Source organism: Urtica dioica, chromosome 4 (assembly GCF_054948205.1).
Source record: "Urtica dioica subsp. dioica isolate 48M chromosome 4, U.dioica_male_clone48M_v1_H2, whole genome shotgun sequence".
Classification (NCBI taxonomy): domain Eukaryota; kingdom Viridiplantae; phylum Streptophyta; class Magnoliopsida; order Rosales; family Urticaceae; genus Urtica; species Urtica dioica.
Window position 1 is genome coordinate 37,867,381 of NC_142759.1, and position 23,128 is coordinate 37,890,508.

The following is a 23,128-nucleotide window of genomic DNA, read 5'->3' on the forward strand; positions in this document are numbered from 1 at the left end:
AATAAAATCTCGTTGACTAAACCAAAACGACGATATATCAAATTGATTATAACGTAGTAAAGAATTAGTCTAACACAATAATATTCTTTTCACAAATTTCATAGGCAATCCCTAAACTTACAATATATCGAATCGACAGAATTGTAATAAAAGAAAAGCAACAAAATAAGTGTTTTAAGAAATTGATACTCTTTAAAAATCACATAAATCAAGCATGACTAAATTCTTATGAAAAATAATAAGAGTATAATTTTATGAGAGGAGAAAAGTGTTTGATTCATAAATAAATTAAACATTCAAGCACAACAAATGGAACCATAGTCAGTTAGGTAAACTTACACAATTGAGATCACCCTTAGCATTGCTAGAAACTTAGCCAAGAACACAACTCATTCTCACAAAATTCTATAGAAAATATGAGAGAATAAAATGATATTATTTAACTAATTTTCGGAATAAAAAATATGGTCTCCAAAACTAAGCCAAAACCTCTTATTTATAGTGTTTCAGAGGTGGCAAAATAAAGGGAAACTAAAATAAAATGGAAACTAAATATTACACAAATAAATGGCTATTTCCGGAATTAATTCAAAATATTGGGAGATGATATTGAACAGTGTCGCTGAAGAGAAGAAGGAAATCTTCGTTTGGTAATTTTCTGCCACTTGTCACACAAAGAATGAACCATGGGAAAGGTGGGAACATGTGGCAAGTGACCATTGGTTGTCATGATGTGGACTAAATGAGCTTTTCCAAATTGAATTCTGAATCTCACGGTGATTGAAGAGAGATATGCAATAAAAGACAAAATCTTCTTTCCTTTCTCTTGTTGTACTTGACGCGAAGCCTCTTGAAATATTTTATCAATTAATCCTACAAAATTAAATGTATCTAATCAAATATTTATTGGACTAAAATACACAAAAATAAATATTCCTTTTTAAATAAATAATAATCAATAAAAATGAAGAGAATATTTATATAAATCTAAATTATTGTTAATAAATATTGACAGTTAAGCACAAAAGTAGCACACTTTCGTGTACTAATCACAACCATCAACCAGCTTATTGCTAGTCGCTAGCAATTCAAACGAAGAACAGTCAGGTCATAGAAAATATTTACAACGTTGCCTAAACATTTCAACCAAGGAGAATATTAAGCATCAAAATCTGCTATCCAAATTATTTCGGCTATAACTACAAAGTGTGTGTATGTGTGCGTCCCAAACCAATCATGTTACCACAATGCTTGATACAAAACAACTTTGAACAACCCTCAAGTATCGGCCCCGACTTCACTAATCGTCACGGGTATTGATTGTTTTATTTACGTGGCTAGGATTCTCTCTTGTGAAGTCGGAAATGAAAGATGACACTCAAAATATAGGAGAGGCTATTTTTAGGACAGACATGCAAACTAAAATTGATCACAAGATAGGAAAATCAACCGCTAAGAGCCTTCCACCAATCATACCACAAATCCAATATTGAGATTTCTTCGAGACTAAACACGGATATATGTACAAGTGATCTAAGAGCCAATATAAGAAGAAGAAAAGTAAACATGAAGAAGATGAGAAGATTGGATATTATGAAGAAAATAAGAGAGAGAAAGAGAGAGAGAGAGAGAGAGAGAGAGAGAGAGAGAGAAATATTATAAAGAAGAAGAAGAAAGACTGAATAATTCATCACTTTTTATTTATTTTTTTCTTTTTTTTCTTCTTTTTTTTTTACTTTTTTTTTCTTTTTCTTTTTTTTTCTTTTTTTTTTCTTTTTTTTTTTTTGCTTTTTTTCTCTTTTTTTTTTAGAAACAAACAAATATAAAATAAAAGAAGACGATTTATACGGAGTAGAGGGTGGAGAAAGAACATAGAGAATGACTAAAGAAGAATGGAAGAGAGAGGAAGAACGAAGAAAAATTGGCTCTAAGAATGAAGTATCCATGTTTAATCAAGAATTGTCTCACAAAATATCCAAACAAACCACCAACCATGTAGAGAAGCTCTAAGCAGTGACTAATCCAATTCAAATAATCAATGAAAGTTCGCAAGCTGTTTTCTCATCTCACCTACTCTCATGAAAAATGTTGTGCCTAAACATGAAGGTTTATCTCGGCTAAAATGCATCAAAAACCATGGTACCACGAGGGTTTAGTACGAACACACACACAAACTCTGAAAGTCATTTCCTAATAATGAAGATAGCAAAAGTTGATGCAAAATAACCTAATCAATCTCATATTCAGGCAAAATCATAAACATTTTCACAAACGGAGACTATATCTAAGCATGAATGCAAAAGACTAGCTCTAAGCATGAATGAGTTAGCAACCACCCCCAACCAAAATCAGACAGTGTCCTCAATGTCACAAAAGATAGAAAATGAAAAGAGTAAGGATCAGAGTACACCTGGGCAGCGACCAACACTAGAAACAGCTCATCATGTGTGTGAATATCTGAGAATGCGCAAAATAATAACTGAAAAGAGAGAAATGATAATAAAAAGAAAAGAAAATTATAATACAAAAGGATACAATGAGGTACAAGAAGACTACTCGGACGGGTATACCAGAGCCATTAGAGTGATCTCTTCAGGCTCGGGCAACCGCTCAATATAGTGCTTCAATCGCTGGCCATTGACTTTGAATGTTCTCCCATCACTTGGATCTTGAATTTCAACTGCACCGTGGTTAAATACTCTTTGAACTACATATGGGCCAGTCCACCGGGACCTCAACTTCCCAGGGTGGAGATGTAGACGAGAGTCATAAAGATGAACTCGCTGATTCGGCTCAAAATTCTTTCTCAATATTTGCTTATCATGAGCCGCTTTCATTCGTGCCTTGTAGATCCTTGAGTTGTCGTACGCATCATTTCGTAGCTCCTCTAATTCAACCAATTGGAGCTTTCTGTTTTTGCTTGCCGCACCGATATCAAAGTTCAGGGCTTTGGTGGCCCAATATGCTTTGTGTTCCAACTCGACAGGTAGATGACAAGCCTTTCCATAAACTAGCCTATAGGGAGACATCCCGAGGGGGGATTTGTAAGCGGTGCGATATGCCCAGAGTACATCAGTCAGTCGTAAAGACCAATCTTTGCGATCCGGGTTGACCATCTTTTCCAAGATCTGTTTGATCTCCCTATTAGCAAGTTCAGCTTGTCCGTTTTTCTGTGGGTGGTAGGCCGTTGAAACCTTGTGGATTACCCCATACTTTTGCATCAATGCCTTGAAAGATCGGTTGCAAAAACGAGTACCTTGATCACTGATGATTGCACGAGGGGTACCAAACCTTGATAACACATTCTCTTTTAAGAACTTTATTACTGGTGCGTTATCATTGGTACGACACGGTACCGCTTCCACCCATTTTGAGACGTAGTCAACAGCAAGCAGAATGTAGAGGTAGCCAGAAGATGGTGGGAATGGCCCCATGAAGTCTATACCCCAACAATCAAATACTTCTATGACAAGAATCGGGGTCAAGGGCATCATGTGACGACGAGAAAGGGCTCCTAACTTCTAACATCTCTCACATGAACGACAATAACGATCGGTGTCCTTGAACAAAGTAGGCCAATAAAGGCCACACTGTAAGATCTTCGCGGCAGTCTTCTTCATAGAAAAATGACCACCACAAGCTTCATTATGGAAAAAGTTCAAGACACTGGACACCTCATCATCTGGAATGCATCGTCTCATGAAATGGTCGGGATAATACTTGTAGAGATATGGATCATCATAGTAGAACTTCCGAACTTCAACCAGAAACTTGCGTTTATCTTGTGCACTCCAATCAGATGGGATTTCATTTGTCACCAAATAGTTAACAATATGAGCATACCATGGCATTTTGGTGACAGAGAAGAGGTGTTCATCAGTGAAGTTGTCATTGATGGCTGGACCCTCGGGGGAGTGGTTAAGCTCAAGCCGAGACAAATGGTCTGCCACAACATTCTCAACTCCTTTCTTGTCCATGATCGTTATATCAAATTCCTACAACAGAAGGATCCACCTAATAAGACGCGCCTTAGCATCCTTTTTAGAAAGAAGGTACTTAAGGGCTGCATGATCTGTGAAAATCGTGATAGGTGAACCAATCAAGTAAGCACAGAACTTTTCAAGTGCGAACACCACAGCAAGCAATTCTTTTTCAGTGGTAGTGTAGTTCATTTGGGCACTATTGAGTGTCTTGCTTGCATAGTACACTACAAAGGGCTTGCCGTCCCTCCTTTGACCTAGAACGGCCCCCAATGCAAAATTACTTGCGTCACACATAATCTCAAATGGTAAGTTCCAATCAGGTGGCTGAATGATGGGGGCAGAAGTCAGGTTGGTGACGAGAGTACGAAATGCGTCCTCACATTGTTGTGTCCAATCAAACGTGGCTTCCTTTTCTAAGAGGTTGCATAGTGGTCGAGATATAGTTGAAAAATTTTGTATGAACCTCCGATAGAATCCGGCATGCCCAAGAAAAGAACGAATGTCCTTCACAATCTTTGGGGGCGGCAACTTTGAAATGAGCTCAATTTTGGATTGATCAACCTCAATTCCTTGTTCAGAAACAATGTGCCCCAGAACAATGCCAGATGAAACCATGAAATGACACTTTTCCCAGTTGAGCACAAGACCTTTCTCGATGCACGTTTGAAGAACAGCTCGTAGGTTGGATATGCATGCATCGAATGAATCTCCAAAGACGGTTAGATCATCCATGAATACTTCCATACATTTTTTGATCATGTCGCTGAACATACTCATCATGCACCTTTGAAATGTGGCAGGGGCATTGCAGAGGCCAAACGGCATACGCCGAAAAGCAAATGTTCCAAAAGGACATGTGAATGTGGTCTTATCCTGGTCTTCTAAAGCAATCTCTATCTGATAGTAGCCTGAATAACCATCGAGAAAGCAATAGAAAGGATGACCTGTGACTCGCTCTAGAATCTGATCGATGAATAGAAGTGGAAAGTGGTCCTTGCGGGTGGCAGCGTTAAGCTTTCTATAGTCAATGCACATATGCCAACCCGTCACGACCTTTGTTGGAACAAGGGCCCCCTTTTCATTCTCAACAACTGTGACTCCTAATCTCTTGGGGACTACTTGTGTTGGGCTAACCCATTTGCTATCCGAGACTGGGTATATGATACCAGCATCCAACAACTTCAAGACTTCTTTCTTGACAACCTCTTTCATTGTGGGATTCAGTCTTCGTTGTGGCTCTCGTCTTGGTATAGCCCCTTCTTCGAGATGAATGTGATGAGAGCAAATTAAAGGGTTGATACCTTTGATATCAGCGATCGTCCAACCCAACTCCTCTTTATGCTCACGTAACGTGTCAATCAAATGTTTCTATTGTGAAGCATTGAGTTTAGACGATATGATAACAGGGAAGGTATCACCGACTCCCAAAAATGCATGTTTAAGACCCTCGGGAAGTTGAGCAAGTTCGAGTTTTGGGGTTTCTTCATTTGACGGTTTTGGCTTTGTTCTTTCTTGTGGTAGCTCTTCAAAGTGTGGTTTCCAAAACTTAGTTTTTCGATCTTGCGAGTCTTCAACTGTCGCCGAAACATTGTGTGTCTCCTCTTGATCGAAAAACTCGAAATCATGGAGAAGATTGGATTCTTCGACGAGTGTGTCTATCATGTAGGTGTGGGCGGACTCGTCTTCATCACGTGGTAGCTTTGAAATGTTGAAGATTTTAACCTCCATAGTCATGTTTCCAAAAGTCATCTTCATGAGGCCATTTCTACAATTGATTAGGGCATTTGCTATTGCAAGAAAAGGCCTTCCCAAGATGATTGGAATTTTTGACTCGACGTCAACCACAGAATGCGTATCCAAGATCAGAAAATCCACGGGGTAGTAAAGTTTATCAATTTGAACCAAGACATCCTCTATTATACCCCGAGGCTTCTTCACAGATCTATTAGCCAGTTAGAGCACTACAGAAGTAGGTTTGATATCCCCAAGTCCGAGATTCAAGTAAATCGAATATGGCATGAGATTTACGCTTGCACCAAGGTCTAGTAGTGCTTGGCCAAAAAGTTGTGTCCCAATGTAGCATGAGATTGTGGGACAACCAGGATCTTTGTACTTCGGCGGTGTTTTCTGCTCAATTACCGCACTAACTTGCTCTGTTAGGAACACAGTCTTCTTGACATGGTGTCTCCGCTTTACGGTGCATAGATCCTTGAGTACTTTTTCATAAGCCGAAACTTGCTTGATCACATCCAACAAAGGAAGATTGACCTTCACTTATCGCAGATGTTCGACGATCTCACCTTGATTCTCTAGTGCTTTCCCTTGAGATTATAGAGCTTGTGGAAATGAGGCTTGCACTTGAATCATTGCGGGTTCCTTTTCTGAGCCATTGTCCTTTTTGGAAGTAGTGGATTTTGTTGGTTGAGGCTCCACTACAGTACCAGCTCGAGTAGTTATGGCATTCACCTCCTTGACCTTGGAGTCCGAGGTTTGTGCCAAATGAATACCCTTCGAGTTTGACTGTGTTTCTGAAGGAAGCTTACCACTCTCTGAAACAGACAAAGTATTTATCGGGTTAGTGACCTGGCTTTTGATCTCCTTGTTCTCTTCCATAACTTGCATGATCATTGCCTCAAACCTTTGGTTTGTTTTCCCTTGAGCCTCTATAAAGGCGTGCATGGTGTCTTCGATGGGCCTTCGTGGTGCTTGTGCTTGTTGAGGTGCTAAATACACTCTAGATGATGGTTGTTGTTGTTGGTCCGGCTTCCACTGGTTTCCATGTGATGGCGCATTGTTATTGTTCCTCCAACTGAAATTTGGGTGGTTCCTCCAGCCAGGATTGTAAGATTCAGAGTAGGGTGAATAAGGTTTATTGTAATTCCCAAAGGGCATTACATTGCTCCTCGTACACCCCTCTCATTTCAGCATATGATGCACAATCCTGAGGTTGGTGATCCACACCTCCACAGACGAAGCATGCATTTTGGACTTCAGCTTGTGCGACCGAATGGATTCCTTTACCATTTTGGGACTTGAGGACCTCGAATTGCCTAGTCAAATTCTCAACTTGGGCTTTAAGGTTGTCCTCCTCCTTTAATTGGTATACTCCAACTGGTCGGGACCTATTAGTGCTTTCAGTGGGATATGGCTCGCTCCAAGCGTCATTAATTTCAGCTAGCTCGTTGAGGTATTCAATTGCTTCATCGGGATCTTTGTTCAAGAACTGTCCGTTACACATAGACTGGATTGACTTGCATTCATCACCGGTAAGACCGTCATAGAAGTAACTGACGAAGCGCAAACTCTCAAAGCCATGGTGTGGGCACATATTCAATAGATCGTTAAATCTATCCCAAGCCTGGCGAAGTGATTCACCGGCTTTCTGGTTAAACATTGAGATCTGTCGTTTTAGACCACTAGTCTTATGATTGGGGAAAAACTTGTTGAAATACAACGTAGTCATCTCCTCCCAAGTTCCAATAGACTTTGGTCTTAGAGAGTATAACCAGCTCTTCGCTTTGTCCTTGAGGGAAAATGGGAAGAATTTCAACCTCATGATGCTAGCGACATCTGGGCGGCTATAAAAAGTTGCCACTGCCTCCTCGAATTCTCGAACATGCACATATGGATTCTCGTTTTCTAGCCCGTGAAAGGTCGGCAAAAGTTGGATCATGCCAGGCTTGAACTCGTGATTTGGCGCGTTAGGATTGAAGATGATGCATGATGGGACCGCAGTTCGCGCCGGATGCAAGTACTCGTTAAGGGTTTTGACATGATTGTCCTCTATGTGTGCCATTGGGTTGAAGAAATTGTTTGGCAATGAGATTGGAGAAGATGGATAGGAAGAAGAAGAAGTGGAAGTTGACGAGAGATACAGAGACTTAGGTGTTTCTTGAATATGGTCAAGGTCTTCATGGGGTTTCTTAGCAAAACGACCTAGTTCGTCTCTAAATTGGGTCATTCACTTCTCTTTTATTTTTTATTTTTCTTTTGTTTGAGGATAAATATGCAGTAGTATGAATGGGTACTAAGAATGTTCCCAGGCCAACTGGAAAGGTTACTATGATCCCACTTTAGACCCAAGCCTTTCTAGACAGAACTCCCCGACGTTCCCAGGCTAGCTTGGAGGAGATTGCAAAGCAAACCTTATTTAACAACCAGTCTTTCTAGACAGAACAAGACTCAATATTTTCCACAACACACTACGCATATACCCGTCAATTTTTAGTGTTTTTTTTTCGATTTTTTTTTTTGAAAACCTAGTAAAATGAGTCTAAAAGAAATTACTAAAGTTAGTAAGACTAAATCTAACTAAATTAGAAAGAAGATTAAAGGAGATTAGAAGAATAAAACCGAAAGGGAAAGAAATAAAATAAAAACTTATTAGAAGTCAACTAAGTAAAAAAAAAGGAAAGAAAATGAATACTAACGTGAAAAGAAATTAGTAAAGTACTAACAAAACTAACTATAATAAAAGCCTAAGATTAGTAACTTGGAGAACAATTTGGTTGCAGTAAAACAAACTAATATACTAGTATACCGTGAAGATTTGTTGTTTTTTTTTAGTTAGGAACACAAAAAAAAAAAAAAAAAACAAAAAGTCAATAAAGAAATGAAAGAAAATACTTATCTCTTGTCGTTTAATTCAGGAATTCAATTGTCACACCTCCCCGGCAACGGCGCCAAAATTCGATCACGCCCAAATTGTGCAATCGCGAAGCGGTCGTTGGTAGCACAAAGAAAGCGGAGTCGTATCCACGAGGAGGCTAAAACTGAAAATGAAAACTAAAACCAAACGTCAAGTGGTAAATGAAATATAAAATGAAAAAGATTGTTTTAGAGATTAAAAGGTTTATAAAATCAATGAGAGGAAAACACAAGGCGTCGGGTTACTCAATTGCTCCGTTTACCAATTACCAATACGGTTTCACACTTATAACTCAATTACAAGTTTCACATCCCAAACAAGTAATCGAAAAATCAACGTTAAGATCAACCAAAAAAACTCATGTATTAATTTAAGAACAAAAAGATGTGTAATCTCAAACTTTCAAGTGTTCGAGTGAGTTGAAGTTCACACTTCCCTCATGCACTTTCCCGAAATAGAAAATAGGAAAAGATCGAGTATGTACCTTGTGCCTTTATGCACTAATACAACTCTGAACATGTCGATCTAGGATTCTCTTCTAGTTGTCCGCTCTGTCGCTCTCTAACTAGGAAATCTGTTTCCGAACTTATAAGAGTCGATGAACCAACTCCAAAAACTAAGTGGGAGGGTTATACTTGTTGTTTGTAACCCACGATCCCCAACACTAATGAAAAGTGCAAGTGTCGCCGGACTAAGAGTCACCCTCGTGGCCCTCTCTTAAATGAGAGTACTCAAGGGCGCTTTGCTCTGATCATTGCTCAATGAGCTACGTCCGAGAGTGAGACGATGATGGTAAGGCCTCCCCTTGGGGGATTGTTTTTCAAAGTTGATCTTTTGGACTAAGTGGTTGGTTGCACACTTAGGCTCAATCCCTAGTAATCCTCCCTCGAGGCCCTGCGAAAGGATGTGAGTGATCAAACCAATTGGCAAGGTGGCTAGTCAAAATTGATGTATTGACATCTTGGCTTAGCATTAATGATGTGTCATTTACTTATAAAAGGAGATTTTTTGCGGCCTTCTCTTGAGGGAGTAAATTATCGTTTGGTTTATAACACCTTTGGATTTTATAAAAGTCTTAATAAAACTTAAATCCTAAACCAAAGACTAATCATAAACTTGTTTCAACTTATATAGGCAATATGTCTCTCAACCATCTCTCTATCTTTCTTTCCTCGATCAAACTCAAAAACGAAAACCACGTAGATTCGAAACGTAACCTCGACATAATACCTACCGTTAACAAGCACAAATGGGTACTCACCACCCCGTGTCCTCCTCTGACGAATGATGATTCAACTCAAGAGCACAATGACGCCTTAGCGGCCAGGCTTCGATCTGATGAGATTGTGAGGTGCTGTATCTTGGCATCTATGAACAATATGCTGAAAGAGCAACATCGTGACATCGAGACTGCCGCTGACATGCTCTACAATCTCCTTGAGATGTTTGGAGGGCAAAGGCGTCAAACAAGGCTACAAGCAGTCCGACAGTTTATGAACTGTCGCATGAAGGCTAGGACTCCTGTTGGAGACTTTATGATATTGATCATTAGTCATCTGAGTAAAATGGAAATTCTAGGATCTGAGATTGATGGGAAGAATGTCATAGATGTGATCTTAGAAACTCTCCCCGCATCTCTTGATACCTCCATGATGAACTATTCCATTAACAAGCTAGAGTACACTGTTACCAAGCTTATGGAGGAACTTCACACTGCTGTAGGTCTCACTAAGAGAAAGAGGAATCAAGGAGAGGCACATGCTACTGAGCAAAAAGCCTCCGCCTCTAGAACTAAGAAGAGACCTCACAAGGCCGATAAAAAGAACTGTCCTGCCAATCTCAAAGCAAAGGAACATAGTATTGTACTAGTTACCGAAGCATGCTTAGTAGCTGATAATGTATCAACGTGGATTCTTGACTCCGCTGCTACTAACCATATTTGTTGTTCCTTGAATGGTTTCAAGAAAAGCAAAAGCTTAGAGGAAGGCGAGTTCTGTTTCAAATGGGGTGATGGGAGCCTGGTGTCTGCGAAGGCTGTGGGATCCGTGACGCTGTCTTTTGAAGACCGCACTTTAAACTTAAATAATGTTTATTTTGTTCCTACCTTTGGGAAGAACTTAATATCCGTTGCTCGTCTTCTTGAGCAAGATTATTGTTTAAAGTTTATAAAGAATGGAATTCGTATTTCTTTTTCTAATTCTTTTGTCACTGATGCATGTATGAAGAATGGTCTTTTTTACATCTATCCCACTCAACCTTCTCTTTTAGACACCGAAATAGATAACGATCTAATTAGGGAGCCAAAGAGGATCAAACTTTCTGAATCCTCCGATCTAACAAAATCAACATATACCTATGGCACTTAAGACTTGGTCATATCAGTCTAGATAGGATTAAGAGACTTGTGAGGGACGGTCCACTCCAAGACTCTGCAATAGGTTCACTACCTACTTGTGAATCCTACATAGAAGGAAAAATGACCAAGCGACCTTTCTCCGATAAGGGTCGAAGAGCCACTGAGTTGCTGGAACTAGTACATTCTGATGTATGTGGTCCGCTCAGCCAACAGGCACGTGGAGGATACGAATACTTCGTTACCTTCACCGATGATTACTCGCGATATGGGTTTGTCTATTTGCTTAAACACAAATCCGAGACCTTTAACGTATTTAAGGTCTTTAGGGCTTTAGTGGAAAAGCAAACTGGCAAAGTGATCAAAACCCTTCGATGTGATCGAGGTGGTGAGTATATGTCTGGAGAGTTCGATGACTTTCTTAAAGAAGAAGGTATCGCTTCTCAGCTTACCGCACCAGGCACACCTCAACAAAACGGAGTGTCAGAGAGAAGAAACCAAACTCTTATGGAGATGGTTAGATCAATGATGAGTTACTCATCACTCCCGCTTTCCTTTTGGGGATATGCCCTCGAAACAGCCGCTTACATTCTGAACCAAGTTCCGTCTAAAACGGTTCCTGGTACTCCTTATGAACGATGGACTGGCCGTAAAGTAAGTTTGGGCCACATCCGAATTTGGGGTTGCCCTGCACATGTGCTGAGGCAAAAGACTAGCAAGTTGGCTAGTAGGTCAGAATTGTGCCTATTTGTAGGATATCCGAAGGAAACCAAAGGTTTTACTTTCTATAGTCCCGAGGACGATAAGACTTTCGTTAGCACGAATGCTCGTTTCCTTGAGGAGGACTTTATGAAGGATGCAAAAACCTAGAAGCAAAATTGTGCTTGAAGAAAAGTTGGGTGAGGAAGCTTCTACCTCATCTGTAAGAACTGTTCTTACCCCAACTGAAACACAACCTAACTCATCAGAATCTCGTCAAGTAGTACTTCGACGTAGTGGGAGGGCTGTTCAAACAGCCTGACAGGTACATGTCTTATGGAGACTCTCTTGTAGCCGTCTCCGACATGGATGACCCTGTTTCCTATAGCCAAGCGATGGCTTGTTCTGAATCAAACCTTTGGCTTGACGCCATGAAAGTTGAAATGCACTCGATGTATGTCAACAAAGTCTGGAAACTTGTAGACCTTCCTGAAGGGATTAAACCCGTAGGATGTAAGTGGATATACAAGAAGAAAATGGGTCCTGAAGGGAACGTCGAGACGTTCAAAGCACGACTTGTGGCGAAGGGTTATACCCAACAAGAAGGGATTGACTATGAAGAAACCTTCTCGCCAGTCGCGATGCTTAAATCCATCCGTATACTCCTATCCATAGCTGCAACTCTCGACTATGAGATCTAGCAAATGGATGTCAAGACAGCCTTTCTGAATGGCAATCTTGACGAGCGCATTTACATGGCTCAACCAGACGGTTTCGTGGATAAAGGTCAAGAGACCAAGGTTTGTGAGTTGCTTAAGTCCATTTATGGATTAAAGCAAGCATCTAGGTCATGGAATATTAGATTCGATGAAACTGTAAAGAGCTTTGGCTTTGAACAGTCAATAGATGAGCATTGTGTTTACAAGTTAATACACGAAGGCAAAGTTGTGTTTCTGGTACTATATGTCGATGATATACTACTCATTGGTAATGACGTGGGTAAGTTATCTGAGGTTAAGGTTTGGCTGGCAAAGCAATTCGATATGAAGGATCTAGGAGAAGCCGCATACATTCTGGGAATCCAAATCTTTCGAGATAGGAAAAACCGGACCCTGTCGCTCTCTCAAGCATCTTATATTGATAAGGTGATGGATCGCTTCTCGATGCAAGACTGCAAGAGGGGTCAAACACCCTTTAGGCATGGAGTTTCACTCTCTAAGGACCAGTCTCCCAAGACTGCACAAGAGATTGAAGACATGAGGAAGATTACTTACGCCTCTGCCGTAGGAAGCCTCATGTATGCTATGCTTTGCGCTAGACCTGATATCTGTTTCGCCGTTGGCGTAGTTAGTCGTTTCCAATCCAACCCTTGACCCGAGCACTGGATTGCTGTTAAGCATGTTCTTAAGTATCTTCGAAGAACTAGGAACTTGATGCTTACATACTCAGGTACTAACCTGACTATGACGGGATGTACCGACTCCGATTTTCAAGCGGATAAGGATTCCAGGAAATCCACTTCGGGATCTGTGTTCATCCTTAATGGTGGAGCTGTTGTGTGGAGAAGTATTAAGCAATCTTGCATTGCTGACTCCACAATGGAAGCAGAATATGTGGCTGCTTGTGAAGCATCCAAATAGGCTGTATGGCTTAGAAAGTTCCTTAAGTATTTGGAAGTTGTTCCAAACGTCGACGAGCCCATGACCCTTTATTGTGATAATAGTGGGGCTGTCGCTAACTCAAAGGAACCTAGAAGCCATAAGCGCTCTAAGCATATTGAGAGGAAATACCATTTGATTCGAGAGATCCTGCAGCGCGGAGACGTGGAAGTGAAGAAGATCTCAACGGTGGACAACCTCGCAGATCCATTCACCAAGGCCCTAGCGAACAAGGTCTTCGACCAACATCGTGAGGGATTAGGCATGAAGGACTACACACACCTTCTTTGAGTCAAGTGGGAGTTTGTTGTCAATGGTGCCCACAAGAAGAGTTGTAGTCTTTATTTTGTACATTTGATGTAATAAAGTCTCATGAAGACTCTTGCTTGTAATTGCCTATTCATTCATTAATAAAGTTGAAACGTTCATTCATTCTTTCTTTGTTTTAAGCTTTATGATAAAACCTTAGTCTTTTAGTCCATAAACAAACTTAACAACTTACGAAGAGACAAATGTAAATTTGCATGAACAAACTCTTCGTAGTTTGCTTAAAACGATATATTCGCAATCTTAGGGTCAAAGGACTATTGACCTCAGTATGATTGTTAGATGAATCTATGATGTCTGTGTTGTCAATGGTGTCCACAAGAAGAGTAGTAGTGTCTATTTATGTACATTTGATGACATATAGTCTTACGAAGACTCTTGCTTGTAATTGCCTATTCATTCATTAATAAAGTTGAAACGTTCATTCATTCTTTCTTTGTTTGAAACTTTATGATAAAACCTTAGTCTTTTAGTCCATAAACAAACTTAACAACTTACGAAGAGACAAATGTAGATTTGCATGAACAAACTCTTCGTAGTTTGCTTAAAACGATATATTCGCAATCTTAGGGTCAAAGGACTATTGACCTCAGTATGATTGTTAGAAGAATCTATGATGTCTGGTTATGAGGCATTGAGAGTTGGGGACTCTATAGTTCTTCTAGGTATCTTCCGAAGGTACTGAATTGACCAGTGCACTTCTAGAGACAATATAAGAACAAACCATTTAACCTCTTATGTCTCGAAGTCACTATGTATGAATTGCATCATGCTTACCTTAATCCTGAAATGAGACATGCCATTTCACACCTTAGTATTCTCATTTGAGAAAGTCAGAGTTCGGACTCACTATGTCATTCCGAACAGGGCCTATTGGTGAAATACTAAGTTGTGAGTATGTCATGAGTAACTTTGTGAAGTTCTCATAGATATGGAATTCATGTACAAGATTGCTGAAATGCAATGTATGTCACCTCATGCTTTGTTCCTTGGAGTGTGAATAAATGAACTGGCCAGTGTCCAAATTGAGTCCTGACTCTTTTGGATGAAACAATGTGACTTGTTAGCTCCTCGTCAATACATTGTTTCTAACTTATTCACAAGCGACAAAGGAGTTGAGGAAATAACAGCTAGAAGGGTAAAATGGTAATTTAGTAAATCCCGACTAGCTGATGACATTCATGAAGGGTAGCATAGATAATATTCAGTGGATCCGCTCATTATAATTAGGTCGAATTCTTGAGTAGAAAACAAATTCATTTGAACCGAGAGATTTTCAGTGTCAGCTCTTTAGTGGAGTCAGCCAGCATTAAGCTAAACTTGGAAAAGGTTTGTGAACTTTTGAGTCCAAGTGTTTAGCTAAAGCTTTGTTCATTTGGGTCCATGAGGTCACTGTCACGAATCACATCGATAGGAATAGTTAAACTGGAAGCTAAGTCAAAACAAGAACGAAAATAGTGAAAAGGGTATTTTTGTCTTTTGAGACAAACGATGAAATGAATGTCAATAAATTTTTAACAAGGTCATTTTATGACATGTTTCACTCGGCCATGACTTGATCATTGGGCATCGTGAATTGATTTCATTTCATGAGAATTTTATGGAAAATTCTTAATGGGCTTTTCTTATGTTGTTATGAACAAATGAAGAAAAATCTAGAAGGCTTTCTAGAAGTCATAGGCGCCCAAATACCCAAAGAGAGAGAATTTATTTTGTGCATAAATGTATTTAGATACTTGCCAAAAGAAAAAGAGGAAACAAATTGCATAAGGATGCATATAGAATTTCGGCCATAAGAGTAAAAGGCAAGCCAAGGAACAAAAAAGGAAACAAATCCTAGCCTTCTAGAAGGCTGCCTTGGGCGCCTAAGAGGAATGGGAAATAAGGGTTATTTTGCTCATGAATATGTGATATTCTATAGAAGAGGAAACTACCTTATTGAAGGTGAGACCTCTCCTATAAATAGGAGCCTCATTTCCTCACAATTCATTCATCCAAGTTTAAGAGATTTGAGAGACTCTCTCTCTAGAACTTGGCCGAAGTCCTCTTCTCTCTCTCTCTAGTTTATTTTCGGTTTTCTCTTGTCTTGGCACCTAGGTCCTCACTCGACCTAGTCTTTAGCTCTGCGACTTTGAGACTCGTTCTCAAGTCGTAGTGTTTAAAAGTGCCCACTCACTGATTCCTTCTTTTCGAGTGATTTAGTGATAGAAACTTTCGTGGTTGCTCGAGGTGCCGAGGAAAGAAAGAGAGACGTGCTGCGTGGGGAGACGAGCGTTGCAACTTTCCAAAAGCTTCTACAAGGTTCAAGCTTCAAGAAAGGTTAGTAACTTCCATAGCTCATATTAGTTTTTATTTACATGCATATGCTCTTGTCTAGGTTAGTAAAAACTAGTTTTACTTAAAAAGAAAATTTTTAAAATTCCGCCGCTTAACGAAGCGTTAAACTTTTTCTTAAACCCTAGATCGATTCAAACAAATGGTATCAGAGCTATGGTCAAAGGAATGCATGTGCATGTTTTTAAATTATGAGCTTGAAAATCGTTTTCGAATGTTTACTAATTTTGTGACAAGTTAGAATTGTAATCTTAGATTTTTTTTTTAATTTATTGCTCATGCCTTTAAATTAAAAACCATGTTGATTTTCTATGAGTTTGGGATGATGTTAAAACACATTAGAATCAGTTCTAAAAGTTTTTAATTTTTTATATTGAAAAACGTGTTTTAAAGGTTTGAGATTTTTCGAGTAAATTTTGTGACTAGTTTTATTTTCTTGCTAGTTTCGTTTATTTACTTGAATCGTTTTATGCATGTTGTTATTTCTTTTATTCTATGTTATTACCCTGCTAATAAAACACAAATAAAAGCTTTAAACAACTTCATAAAACGTTCCGTTACACTCGATTCTTTTTCGCACCTAAAAGGACAAAGCTTTAATTTATTTCTTTTTCTTCGAGCTGGAATGTAAACCCGCATTAAAAGCGGCATAACTCTCTGCTCAGAAATCGAAATTTAATGATTCTTGAATCAAATTAAAGCTCTGTCTGTCCTCTGTCCAATGCCACCGGTTTCGGCTCAAAAGGACATCGGAGCCGCCAGTTATGGCGATTTTACTCCGAGGTGCGCGGCTGTCTGAAACTCCAGTTTTTTAGAAATCCGGATTTTCAAACCCCACTACCATGAGTTATAGAGCTCTAATGAGAAAACTTTCTTGAGGAAAAATGTTTTTCATATGATTATAAACATGATGTGTAAAATTAAAATGTTTTGATTTTTGAAAGTTTAATTGAAATTGAATTTTTACAAAACTAGTTTGAATTTTGAAAAACCGTTTTCACTTTCAAACTTGAAAATATTTTGTCATCCAAATCAAATAAGTTTTTAAAATGTTTTCAAAACTATATCTATATCACATATGTTCAAAATCTATATGCTCTTGAAATTTTGAGTGGGAGGTCTCTTTGTAGACAAAACCGAAAAATAAAAAGATGTGTAATCTCAAACTTTCAAGTGTTCGAGTGAGTTGAAGTTCACACTTCCCTCACGCACTTTCCCGAAATAGAAAATAGGAAAAGATCGAGTATGTCCCTTGTGCCTTTATGCACTAATACTGCTCTGAACATGTCGATCTAGGATTCTCTTCTAGTTGTCCGCTCCGTCGCTCTCTAACTAGGAAATCTGTTTCCGAACTTAAAAGAGTCGATGAACCAACTCCAAAAACTAAGTGGGAGGGTTATATTCGTTGTTTGTAACCCACGATCCCCAACACTAATGAAAGATGCAATAACGTGGGACTAAGAGCCGCTCTTGCGACCCTCACTTAAATGTGAGTACTCCAAGGCGTTATTGCTTCGATCATTGCTCAATGAGCTACGTCCGAGAGTGATGCAATGATGGCAAGGCCTCCCCTTGGGGGATTGTTTTTCAAAGCTGATCTTTTGGACTAAGTGGTTGGTTGCACACTTAGGCTCAATCCCTAGTATCCTTCCTTAAGGCTCTACGAAAGGATGTGAGTGATCAAACCAATTTACAAGGTGGCTAGTCAAAATGATGTACTGACATCTTGGCTTAGCATTAATGATGTGTCATTTACTTATAAAAGGAGATTTTTTGCGGCCTTCTCTTGAGGGAGTAAATTATCGTTTGGTTTATAACACCTTTGGATTTTATAAAAGTCTTAATAAAACTTAAATCCTAAACCAAAGACTAATCATAAACTTGTTTCAACTTCAATAGGCTTTATGTCCCGCAAACATCTCTCAATCTTTCTTTCCTCGATCAAACTCGAAAACAAAAACTACGTAGATTCGAAACGTAACCTCGACATAATACCTACCGTTAACAAGCACAAATGGGTACTCACCACCCCGTGTCCTCCTCTGATGAATGATGATTCAACTCAAGAGGACAATGACGCCTTAGCGGCCTGGCTTCGATCCAATGAGATTGTGAGGTGCTATATATTGGCATCTATGAACAATGTGCTGAAAGAGCAACATCGTGACATCGAGACTGCCGCTGACATGCTCTACAATCTCCTTGAGATGTTTGGAGGGCAAAGGCGTCAAACAAGGCTACAAGCAGTCCGACAGTTTATGAACTGTCGCGTGAAGGCTAGGACTCCTGTTAGGGACCATATGATGCTGATCATTAGTTACCTAAATGAAGTGGAAATCCTAGGATCTGAGATTGATGGGAAGAATATCATAGATATGATCTTAGAAACTCTCCCCGAGTCTCTTGATACCTTCATGCTGAACTACTCCATTACAAAGCCAAAGTACACTGTTACCAAGCTTATGGAGGAACTTCACACTGCTGTAGGTCTCACTAAGAGAAAGAGGAATCAAGGAGAGGCACATGCTACTGAGCAAAAAGCCTCCGCCTCTGGAACTGTGAAGAGACCTTACAAGGCCGATAAAAAGAACTGTCATGCCTATCTCAAAGCAAAGGAACATAGTATTGTACTAGTTACCGAAGCATGCTTAGTAGCTGATAATGTATCAACGTGGATTCTTGACTCCGCTGCTACTAACCATATTTGTTGTTCCTTGAATGGTTTCAAGAAAACCAAAAGCTTAGAGGAAGGCGAGTTCTGTTTCAAATGGGGTGATGGGAGCCTGGTGTCTGCGAAGGCTGTGGGATCCGTGATGCTGTCTTTTGAAGACCACACTTTGAACTTGAATAATGTTTATTTTGTTCCTACCTTTGGGAAGAACTTAATATCCGTTGCTCGTCTTCTTGAGCAAGATTATTGTTTAAAGTTCATTAAGAATGGAATTCGTATGTCGTTTCCTGATAATTCTTTTGTCACTGATGCATGTATGAAGAATGCTCTTTTTTACATCTATCCCACTCAACCTTCTCTTTTAGACACCGAAATAGATAACGATCTAATTAGGGAGCCAAAGAGGATCAAACTTTCTGAATCCTCCGATCTAACAAAATCAACACACCTATGGCACTTAAGACTTGGTCATGTCAGTCTAGAAAGGATTAAGAGACTTGTGAGGGATGGTCCACTCCAAGCCTCTGCAATAGGTTCACTACCTACTTGTGAATCCTGCATAGAAGGAAAAATGACTAAGCGACCTTTCTCTGATAAAGGTCGAAGAGCCACTGAGTTGCTGGAACTAATACATTCTGATGTATGTGGTCCGCTCAGCCAACAGGCACGTGGAGGATACGAATACTTCGTTACCTTCATTGATGATTACTCACGATATGGGTTTGTCTATTTGCTCAAACACAAATCCGAGGCCTTTAACGTATTTAAGGTCTTTAGGGCTTTAGTGGAAAAGCAAATGGCAAAGTGATCAAAACCCTTCGATCTGATCGAGGTGGTGAGTATATGTCTGGAGAGTTCGATGACTTTCTTAAAGAAGAAGGTATGCTTCTCAGCTTACCGCACCTGGCACACCTCAACAAAACGGAGTGTCAAAGAGAAGAAACCGAACTCTTATGGAGATGGTTAGATCAATGATGAGTTACTCATCACTCCCGCTTTCCTTTTGGGGATATGCCCTCGAAACAGCCGCTTACATTCTGAGCCAAGTTCCGTCTAAAACGGTTCCTGGTACTCCTTATGAACGATGGACTGGCCGTAAAGTGAATCTTAGCCGCATCCGAATTTGGGGTTGCCCTGCACACGTGCTGAGGCAAAAGACTAGCAAGTTGGCTAGTAGGTCAGAATTGTGCCTGTTTGTAGGATATCCGAAGGAAACCAAAGGTTTTACTTTCTATAGTCCCGAGGACGATAAGACTTTCGTTAGCACGAATGCTCGTTTCCTTGAGGAGGACTTTATGAAGGATGCGAAACCTAGAAGCAAAATTGTGCTTGAAGAAAAGTTGGGTGAGGAAGCTTCTACCTCATCTGTAAGAACCGTTCTTACCCCAACTGAAACACAACCTAACTCATCAGAATCTCGTCAAGTAGTACTTCGACGTAGTGGGAGGGCTACTCAAAAGCCTGACAGGTACATGTCTTATGGAGACTCTCTTGTAGCCGTCTCTGACATGGATGATCCTGTTTCCTATAGCCAAGCGATGGCTTGTTCTGAATCAAACCTTTGGCTTGACGCCATGAAAGTTGAAATGCACTCGATGTATGTCAACAAAGTCTGGAAACTTGTAGACCTTCCTGAAGGGATTAAACCCGTAGGGTGTAAGTGGATATACAAGAAGAAAAGGGGTCCTGATGGGAACGTCGAGACGTTCAAAGCACGACTTGTGGCAAAGGGTTATACCCAACAAGAAGGGATTGACTATGAAGAAACCTTCTCGCCAGTCGCGATGCTTAAATCCATCCGCATACTCCTATCCATAGCTGCAGCTCTCGACTATGAGATCTGGCAAATGGATGTCAAGACAGCCTTTCTGAATGGCAATCTTGACGAGCGCATTTACATGGCTCAACCAGACGGTTTCGTGGATAAAGGTCAAGAGACCAAGGTTTGTGAGTTGCTTAAATCCATTTATGGACTAAAGCAAGCATCTAGGTCATGGAATATTAGATTCGATGAAACTGTAAAGAGCTTCGGCTTTGAACAGTCAATAGATGAGCCTTGTGTTTACAAGTTAATACACGAAGGCAAAGTTGTGTTTCTGGTACTATATGTCGATGATATACTACTCATTGGTAATGACGTGGGTAAGTTATCTGAGGTTAAGGTCTGGCTGGCAAAGCAATTCGATATGAAGGATCTAGGAGAAGCTGCATACATTCTGGGAATCCAAATCTTTCGAGATAGGAAAAACCGGACCCTGTCGCTCTCTCAAGCATCTTATATTGATAAGGTGATGGATCGCTTCTCGATGCAAGACTGCAAGAGGGGTCAAACACCCTTTAGGCATGGAGTTTCACTCTCTAAGGACCAGTCTCCCAAGACTGCACAAGAGATTGAAGACATGAGGAAAATTCCTTACGCCTCTGCCGTAGGAAGCCTCATGTATGCTATGCTTTGCACCCGACCTGATATATGTTTCGCCGTTGGCGTAGTTAGTCGTTTCCAATCCAACCCTGGACCCGAGCACTGGATTGCTGTTAAGCATGTTCTTAAGTATCTTCGAAGAACTAGGAACTTGATGCTTACATACTCAGGTACTGACCTGACTATGACGGGATATACCGACTCCGATTTTCAAGCGGATAAGGATTCCAGGAAATCCACTTCGGGATCTGTGTTCATCCTTAATGGTGGAGCTGTTGTGTGGAGAAGTATTAAGCAATCTTGCATTGCTGACTCCACAATGGAAGCAGAATATGTGGCTGCTTGTGAAGCATCCAAAGAGGCTGTATGGCTTAGAAAATTCCTTAAGTATTTGGAAATTGTTCCAAACGTCGACGAGCCCATGACCCTTTATTGTGATAATAGTGGGGCTGTCGCTAACTCAAAGGAACCTAGAAGCCATAAGCGCTCTAAACATACTGAGAGGAAATACCATTTGATTCGAGAGACCGCGCAACGCAGAGACGTGGAGGTGAAGTAGATCTCTGGCAGATCTATTCACCAAGGCCCTAGCGAACCTGGTCTTCGACCAACATCGAGAGGGATTAGGCATAAAGGACTACTCACATCTTCTTTGAGTCAAGTGGGAGTTTGTTGTCAATGGTGTCCACAAGAAGAGTAGTAGTGTCTATTTATGTACATTTGATGACATATAGTCTTACGAAGACTCTTGCTTGTAATTGCCTATTCATTCATTAATAAAGTTGAAACGTTCATTCATTCTTTCTTTGTTTGAAACTTTATGATAAAACCTTAGTCTTTTAGTCCATAAACAAACTTAACAACTTACGAAGAGACAAATGTAGATTTGCATGAACAAACTCTTCGTAGTTTGCTTAAAACGATATATTCGCAATCTTAGGGTCAAAGGACTATTGACCTCAGTATGATTGTTAGAAGAATCTATGATGTCTGGTTATGAGGCATTGAGAGTTGGGGACTCTATAGTTCTTCTAGGTATCTTCCGAAGGTACTGAATTGACCAGTGCACTTCTAGAGACAATATAAGAACAAACCATTTAACCTCTTATGTCTCGAAGTCACTATGTATGAATTGCATCATGCTTACCTTAATCCTGAAATGAGACATGCCATTTCACACCTTAGTATTCTCATTTGAGAAAGTCAGAGTTCGGACTCACTATGTCATTCCGAACAGGGCCTATTGGTGAAATACTAAGTTGTGAGTATGTCATGAGTAACTTTGTGAAGTTCTCATAGATATGGAATTCATGTACAAGATTGCTGAAATGCAATGTATGTCACCTCATGCTTTGTTCCTTGGAGTGTGAATAAATGAACTGGCCAGTGTCCAAATTGAGTCCTGACTCTTTTGGATGAAACAATGTGACTTGTTAGCTCCTCGTCAATACATTGTTTCTAACTTATTCACAAGCGACAAAGGAGTTGAGGAAATAACAGCTAGAAGGGTAAAATGGTAATTTAGTAAATCCCGACTAGCTGATGACATTCATGAAGGGTAGCATAGATAATATTCAGTGGATCCGCTCATTATAATTAGGTCGAATTCTTGAGTAGAAAACAAATTCATTTGAACCGAGAGATTTTCAGTGTCAGCTCTTTAGTGGAGTCAGCCAGCATTAAGCTAAACTTGGAAAAGGTTTGTGAACTTTTGAGTCCAAGTGTTTAGCTAAAGCTTTGTTCATTTGGGTCCATGAGGTCACTGTCACGAATCACATCGATAGGAATAGTTAAACTGGAAGCTAAGTCAAAACAAGAACGAAAATAGTGAAAAGGGTATTTTTGTCTTTTGAGACAAACGATGAAATGAATGTCAATAAATTTTTAACAAGGTCATTTTATGACATGTTTCACTCGGCCATGACTTGATCATTGGGCATCGTGAATTGATTTCATTTCATGAGAATTTTATGGAAAATTCTTAATGGGCTTTTCTTATGTTGTTATGAACAAATGAAGAAAAATCTAGAAGG

The 23,128-nt window shown here is 39.9% G+C and overlaps 1 protein-coding gene and 1 non-coding gene across 2 annotated transcripts; one reads left to right on the plus strand and one right to left on the minus strand.

Annotated features, from left to right (window-relative positions):
* Positions 1 to 5,351: 5,351 nt before the first annotated feature.
* On the minus strand, positions 5,352 to 7,944 carry LOC149401524 (uncharacterized). The gene is made up of 4 exons (XM_089610769.1): positions 6,893 to 7,944; positions 6,342 to 6,792; positions 6,012 to 6,251; positions 5,352 to 5,912 (listed from the first exon to the last, which is right to left on the minus strand). Exons 1-4 carry the CDS (start codon positions 7,942 to 7,944, stop codon positions 5,352 to 5,354), a joined length of 2,304 nt encoding a protein of 767 aa, XP_089466895.1.
* On the plus strand, positions 7,292 to 7,398 carry LOC149401525 (small nucleolar RNA R71). The gene has a single exon (XR_016296871.1). It is a non-coding gene; the product is annotated as a small nucleolar RNA R71 (small nucleolar RNA).
* Positions 7,945 to 23,128: the final 15,184 nt, after the last annotated feature.

Bases quoted from the DNA above. Each gene is read 5' to 3' on its own strand.
- LOC149401524 (XM_089610769.1), bottom strand. From the start codon at position 7,944: ATGACCCAATTTAGAGACGAACTAGGTCGTTTTGCTAAGAAACCCCAT. The intron at 6,793-6,892 runs GTACGAGGAGCA...CCCAAATTTCAG, and splicing joins TATGCTGAAATGAGAGGGGT to TTGGAGGAACAATAACAATG. The intron at 6,252-6,341 runs GTGCAAGCCTCA...CGATAAGTGAAG, and splicing joins AGGAACCCGCAATGATTCAA to GTCAATCTTCCTTTGTTGGA.